General features: G+C 50.6%; 1 protein-coding gene across 1 annotated transcript; it reads right to left on the reverse strand.

Annotated features, from left to right (window-relative positions):
* Window positions 1–4,873: 4,873 nt before the first annotated feature.
* LOC131086307 (C-type lectin domain family 2 member B-like) lies at window positions 4,874–6,505 on the reverse strand. The gene is made up of 5 exons (XM_058029256.1): window positions 6,358–6,505; window positions 5,887–6,002; window positions 5,620–5,766; window positions 5,319–5,419; window positions 4,874–5,228 (listed from the first exon to the last, which is right to left on the reverse strand). The coding sequence occupies exons 1-5, from the start codon at window positions 6,503–6,505 to the stop codon at window positions 5,114–5,116; spliced, it is 627 nt and encodes a 208-aa protein (XP_057885239.1). The 3' UTR covers window positions 4,874–5,113.
* Between the last annotated feature and the right edge of the window lie 1,078 nt (window positions 6,506–7,583).

A 7,583-nucleotide genomic window follows, 5' to 3' on the forward strand; every position in this document is an offset into this window, starting at 1 on the left:
GGAGACACAGACAACAAAGCAGAGGTTACAGCCAGGTGTGTCTTGGCCCTCAGCGTGGAGCACACCTGCCAGTTTGGAAACACAAATTATATAGCATTTCTATTGCATCAGCCTGGTGTATATGTAAATTTTTTCCCAAACTAGTTTACATGCCCCAAGAACTGTTTTGCATGGCTCTTCCTCGGGTCCTGCTTTTTAGAGCATGCACATTTCTTGGCTGTGGTTTTAGTCCATTTTATCATCACCTTCAATTCTTGAGCTGGGGTCCACACTGCCTTCAGAAGATTAGTGTTGATAGTTGGCATCATATATTCCTTGGATATTATCTCAACCAAGCAGGCATTTTAACACAAGCATGTCTAGATCAGCTATTTCTAAGTTTTAGCTTGCAACTGAAATAGAAACTATACACTTATAGCAAAGTCACTTTAATACCACACTTATAGAATCCATTTCAATATATGTAAAAATCCAATACTATAATATATATCTGTAACACGGTGTTCATTTCTTTAACTCTTTACCGGAAATAATTTTTTCCAGTTGATTTTGATGTTGGAATCATTCATTTTAGCTACTCTCCAGACAAGGAAACCTTTAGGCATGTTTACTCTTGCTGCCACTAGAAGAGACTTTTCAGTAATTTCTGCAGTTTGCAGTAGTAGTTTTAATATTTGTGTGCTTCAGTAGTGTTCATCCAGCCACACTTCATGTACAAATAGAATTGAGTAAAAACAAATGTTTCAAGTCGGAACTAAAGTGTTTCTATATTTTATGCCCCTTTGTGTGTCAGAGAAGAGTCGGGCTTAAAAGATGAAAATCTGCCTCTATTAAAAACAAAGAGAAATTTTACTTTTATGTGTCCCTAATTTTACCTCAGATGTCTGTGACTCCTGATTGGTTTTGCCCCCTGGATGTGAATGTAATTTTCAGCACCAGCTGGGCTTTGTGGGAAATGGTATTGGGGACCCACAAGAAAAGTTCCTCATTTTAGTGGCTGAGACCATGGTGAGGTTTTTAGCATTTCCTTCTCTCAGATGGGATCTGATGACCTGAGGTGGCCTTGTCTCCTCAGGGATTTCATGCCCTGAGGAAGCAAAGGCTGATGGAATGTGCTTGATCCTCTCCTGTCTAATGGGGAGGAACAGCACCCAGCAGAGCTGGAATCACCTTCTCCATTCCTGATTTCTGCTGCCAACACATCACTGGGCTCTCTCAGGGTCCAGAAGTCACTTTTCCTTTTGGATGGATGGCCTGAAGGCACTCAGGGGCTGCAGGCTGGGACTGCTTCAGAAATCCCTTTGGCTTGGAAGGATCCTTCTACCTGAGAGCTCAATGGGCTGTGCCAACCCCAGAGCGAGAGGGACTCACAGCAACAGAAGTAAAGGCTGGTGAGAGAACCCAAAGAATAGACTGAAGACATCCAAACTGGGTGAGAGACAACCAAAGAAGCTCAAAGATGTTCCAAAAGTGGAGTCCAGCTTCCAGCCAGCTTGAAGATTGTTTAGCTAACACTTTGAGCAGGGAGTTTGAACTTCATCATTTATTGATGTGATTGTCCTGTTTTAATAGATGAGAATCACAAGCATCTGTTGAGGGGAAGTACACAGGGAACCTAAGTGGTATTGAGGCAGCTTCCTTAAGGACCAACAAGCAGAGTGAAACAAGAAATAGAGAGCAAGACCAGGATGGCCCCTGTGTTCACCACTGAGAAGATTCCATAGCCCTGCTGTGGGCAGCAATCCCATAGGCATGGCAAGGTGGGGGCAAGAAAGGCACCCCAGACCTCTGTCATTGCTCAGCTGTCTTTTAATACAACAGAAACCAGATGGCAAGACTGAGTTGGCCTCTGTACTCAACACTAAGATCCACCTGCTATGAGAAGCAGCCCCATGGGCACGGTAGATGGGGGTAAAAAAACCAAACCAGACCTCAGTGATCCCATTTTGTCCATTCCAAATAGGTGTGGCTAAAAGAAAAATGAGATTTTTCCTTCTGTTCCCACTGTCCTCACCCACATCAACAGATGCTAGTATGATTCATTAAATTTTTTTTTTTGAGAAGTAAGAGCAGATTATCAGAATCACAAATAAGAGCTAATTGTTTGAGACAAATGACGCATAGGAAAAGAAAATTGGGGTTTTATTTACAGATGAATGTTGTGATGTTTGCTCTCATAATTTAGAGGCAGCTATTACAGGTATGTGAGGAGAAGTTTTGTAGACGGATAGTGCTGTTACTGTAATATGTCCCCCCTATTCCCCTTTCCCTCCCCCTCAGTTCCCAGGGCATTTGGGGAGGGCTGGCTCATTACCAGGAGGGGCCACAGGACAACACCTGAGCTCCAATCAAGGTGTGAGGAAGTGATCTCCACCTGTGGAGGGCAGAGAAGGAGCTGACTGACAAAAATTTGGGCGGGGCTGAGGGTATAAAAGACAGAGTATCCATTTTGTAAATGAGCAGTGGCTGACAGTTATAGAGACCCTCCCCAGAGCTGTAATTTTTCCTTATTCAGTCTGTTGTATTTTTTTTAATTTTAAAATACCTTTAAGATTTTGAAAGTGAGGGTCATTTCTCACATCTTCCAAGGGCAATCCAAAATTCTCACCTTCAGGCCAGTTTGTGATGATTTCCAGGAGCCCAGGGTAATTTGGATTTCCTACTTGAGCTTGTTGTATAATGTTATTTAAAACAAATATAGGCATTGGCTTCTGCATTTATGTATTCACATTTGTTTTGCAAGTTATTATGCATCACAAAAATCCTGTTATAGTACAACATGTAATTACTGCTTTTGATGCAGTATAATCTGTCAGTTTATGTATGCACCCTATAGCTTTTATAAATAGTGGTGTAATAGATACTATCTTAGACCATAGCATAATAGAGACTGAAATGTTGAAATTATTGTTTCATGTAATGTCTCTGTCCCTCTGGGAGCCTCTCAGGAACCCTCGGCCAGTCCCCAGTCCCAGACACCGCGGGGGCAGCCCTGACCTGGCTGACAGCGGGGAGACACCCGAGGGTACTGAGGGCAGCTGGGCTGGTCACATTTGCAGCAGAGGAGACACCAGAGATACTGGGAGAAGATAAAGGGCCGACTCTTAGCAGGGGTTAATCCAAGGTTTTATTCTGGGGCGCTGGGGAGCTCCTGCACCTCAGGGGGCTCCTGCTGAGAGCCCTGGGAGAGGTGCCAAGGTTACATTTAAAGGGAGGTGGAAACTGAAAGTAGATAACATTTTACTGACCAATGAGTGACCCTAAGGGATGGGCACTGGGGCATGGACATTTAGGACAGCATGTGAGGAAACTCTTGGGGGGGCTGACCCCTGGCCTCTGGCTGATCACTCAACGATCTGGACCAAAGCTTCTAGATGGAGGGGATGGGATGCTGAGTGATTGACAGAGAGCCAGGGTGGGGATTTGGGGATGATCTCAGCCAGGGAGAGGGATTACACAGGTAAAGGGAGGGGGTACAATCTGGGATAAACCATTTGGGAAAAATACAGGGATACAAAACAAAACTACTTGAAAGTATTACAAAGTGAAAAACACATTACAACAATGTAACTAACTCAGAAAATGGTGTAAAATAATTGATTTCCCACATTCAGGGACTTTCTTATCAGAAAGACAAGTTCAACAGAAATAAAAACCAGAACATGGAAAAAAAAGACTTTACGGACCCTCATTATCAGGGAGTGAAAATACAATAAGATAGAACCACAAGAAAAAAATTAAATCTATTACTTTAAAGTACAAGATGGCCTGAAGACAAATCTATTAGAATATGGTAGCAAGGTCAGGCAGGCTGTTCTCCTCACCGGAATAGGACCCCACGGGCAGGAGGGGCTCCCCTATTCTCCTCCAAAAAATTACTCACCAGAAAGGAGTTGCATTTTGCACAGGCACAGAGCGTTCCGCAAGACTTCTTGTGGGGTCAGTCCCAAAGTCTCTCTGGAGAGCGATGCAGCCAAAGCCCTTCCAGTGGATGCTCAGCTGCCTTAAAGTCTTTCCAAGGTTCTGAGATTCCGAGAAGCTTCTTGGGGCTGCAGAGTCGATCAGCCGCACGTTGGGCGCCAAAACATTGGAATAGGTTCCCAATATTACCAGATGGAACGTGCCTGGGCTTGTCTGGCCCTTGCTGCTGGACCAAAGGCGGCAGCTGTGGTGTTTCACCTCAGAGGCACCTTTGGCTGGCTGGATGTTGCAGATAGACACTTAGAACAAGTCCAGGCGAGCAGGAAGTCAGTATTACCTCTGGTGCGAGGTGAAGAGGAAAAGGAGATGGATTCTGTCGTAGGGTATAATCCAGAGTTTTATTCCATGGTAACAGATCTCTGAATCTTGTAACAGCTACAACAGAATGCCGACTGCATGGTCTCAGTGTCCTTTTAAGCTCGGGGAGAAGGGGGAGGGAAGGGATAGGTGTGCCACCAACCAGGTGGGAAGGGGGGAGTCTCAGGGGACAATGATACTTAGACAGGCCAATGACCCCAGGGCTGAGAAGCATCTTTTGAACTTCTGCCAATCACACAACGCCCCTCCTGGAAGGTTAAGCTTGACCTACAGCACTTACCAGGAGGCAAGGGGAGGGGAAGGGAGAAGGTATTGCCACACCTCGGAAAGGACTGGGATGGCTAAACCAGGAAATTGTAACACACTGCAACACAAGTCAAAAGTTAAAAACAAAAAAAACAACGTGTAAATTCAAAGTTATGTCTGAATTCTGAAAAAATTGTATAAATATGCATGTAGCTCTAAAATATGGAAAACATAGTTTAAGTTAACTGTGTGTGAATAGCCAAGCATCCAAGGGTGGGATTTTAACCCGTAATAAACTTTTATAATAAGTGTAAATACTGAGACACGTTTCTCACATATAATGAGGGCAATGCACTCCCTGCAGGCAGCATCTGTGGCAGGATGGATTGCAGAGACTTTTCCTTTGCAGCCCCAGCCCAGCGCTGGCACCGGGGATGAAGAGGCACTGAGGTGACCCTGAGAGGAAGTGCAAGGCACAGGGCGCAGCTGAGGAAGGACAGCGCTGTGCTGGGCTCAGAGGTGAAGCTGGCACTGCCCAGCGTGGAGAAGGTCCTTTGTGCAGCCCCTGTTACAGGGGAGCTTGGGCCTTGCTGCAGACATACGGCCGCTCATGGGAGCAGTTCTCACTCTTAAATCTCCTGTCAGCCAGGTACACGCACTGGGAACTGCCGAGGACAGGAACCCTGCAGGGAGGAGCAGAGGCAGCGCTGGCTGCCAAGGGAAGCCCTTGTTCCCCTGTGCCCCCAGGCCCTGCCCGGCTCCCCGGCACTCACCGGGAGCTGTAGCTGCTGCCGTCCCCCCAGTGCAGGCGCTCGCCCCGTCTGCGCAGCCCAAGCCAGAAATCGCCGTTCCCGCGGAGGCGGAAGAGCAAATCCTGCCCAGGAGAGAGGAGTGGGAGCTGCCCCGGCCCCTCGGGGGGACACGTGCCCGGGGCTGCCCCCGCACGCCGGGGCTCCTTCCCTGCAAGGCCCCGGCCCAGGGCTGCAGCCCCGGCCCTGCGAGCACCGAGCCCGGCCCAGGAGCGCCCCCAGGCTGCCCTCAGCCACCCCACAGCGCCCGCAGCCCCTCACTCACCATGGCCTCCTCATCCTGGGCAATGGCCAGGGAGGCATTGAGCTCGGAGCACCGTTCCTGACCCTGCTCCCACGATCTGAAATCCCATGACAAGTAGTAGCAGACCCCCTTGTGCCCAACCCAGTCAAAGGGACAGCCCAGAACACACTGTGAGGTTGCAGGTGTAACTGGAACCTGTGGTGCTGCAGGGGGAAGAGGAGAAGGTCTGAGGATTCCCCTGTGCAGGGAGCAGGGAGCCCGCTCTGCCCCGAGGGGCTGGCCCCAGGCTGCTGCCCCTCCCTTACCTGCCAGCACAGCCAAGGCCGCCCCCAAAGCCATCACCAGCACCAGGAGCAGCAGAATCAGCACCGCCGTGCCCACGGGATGGCACCAGAACCGTTCACCTGGAGCAGGAAAGAGCTGCTGGCTGCCAGAAGCAGAGCCAGCCCTGCAATCTGCTCAGCCCATGGCCAGGGAGCAGAGCAGGGAGCCCTGAGGCAGTGTGGGCCTTCCTCAGCTGGCAGCCAGAGAGCCAAGAGCCTGGCCACAGGCAGGGACACAGCTGTGGGGACAGGCTGCAGCAGGAGAACTGCACAGCCTTGGGGGCAGCTGGGGCTCTTGCTTCCAGGCACGGGTGGGGCCCAGCAGAGCACGAGGCCTCTTCCAGACATCGGGAAACAGCCACACACCTGCCAGCCCTGGCCTTGGGAGGGGACACGGGCCCCTGCCTAGAGGCCACAGGGGTGGCCCAGTACTCACCCAGGAATCTTCTGAGTGTATTTCTTGTTGCTGATCTGATCTCCAGAGGTTCATTCACCACCTGATGAATGGTGCAGAGTTCACTCTCCTCCTGCTCACAGCTGGCACCTCTCTGTGTGGAATAAACAGCACCTTGCTCCCGAGACATCAGGAGTGCGGGCAGATCCTTTGGGAGCTCGGCATCGGGAACAGCTTTCCAGCTGCGGTGATGGCACCCTGAAAGGGACACGATGAGAGGTCATTGCTGGTGCCGGCCGTGCGGGGGCTCAGGAGGGCGGTGGCAGCTGTGGCTGCGCTGTCGCCGCTGCCCAGAGGTGCGGCAGCAGCTGCGGAGACAAGCGCAGCCCGGAGCTGGACTGGAGCCGCCTCCGAGCTCCGCCGCCGCCTCGCCGGGCTATGGACACCGCTGCCGCTCCGCAATGGGACAAACGGAATGACACGCCCGCCGCTCCGGTGCCGGCACACCCACCGGTTCGGGCTTCGCGGGCACTGCCGCTGGTGCCGCGGCCCGGCAGAGCTCGCTGCGAGCGGGGCTTCGCCTCAGGGGCAGACGGCAGCGATTCCGAGCGCCGCCAGCAGCAGCAGGGAAAGGAGCGAGCGAGCGGGGCAGCAAAGCGTGTGGAGCTCCGCGGGGGCACCGAGACTCATGTCCCGACAGAAGGCCTGCTAGGACAGAGGTGGCCCAGGCCACTGAGGCCGCAGAAGGAGAGCAGCCCCGGGCAAGGTGCTCCTGGGGCTCTCAACAGTGAATTCTGGCAGGGATTCTTGGGCTGGGCCAGGTGTCCAGTGCCAGCAAAAGCGCTCTGTCGCTCTCGGCGCTCGGTGCCTGTCAGTCATAAATTGAGTGCCAATCTGGCAACGCCAGCTCGTCTTTGTCGTAGATATCTTTTTGTGAAAATCCTTTCTTAGGATTTTTTCCCTTCTGAGGAGCTAAGAGGACTCAGAAACAAAATATAAATGATGGTTATCTGCTGCTGTGGAATGCAACAGGTGGATCCGTGATTGGTCTTGTGTGGATGTTTGGAATCAGTGACCACTCAGGGCAGAGCTGGCTCTCTCTCTCTGTCCGAGCCACAGACCTTTGTCTTCATTCTTTTCCATTCTATTCTTAGCTTAGCTAGCCTTCTGGGATTAAACTTTCCCTTCAATTCTTTAGTATAGTTTTAATGTAATATATATAGTAAAATAATAAATCAAGCCTTCTGAAATATGGAGTCAAATCCTCA

This window comes from Melospiza georgiana, chromosome 8, assembly GCF_028018845.1.
Source record: "Melospiza georgiana isolate bMelGeo1 chromosome 8, bMelGeo1.pri, whole genome shotgun sequence".
NCBI classification, from domain to species: domain Eukaryota; kingdom Metazoa; phylum Chordata; class Aves; order Passeriformes; family Passerellidae; genus Melospiza; species Melospiza georgiana.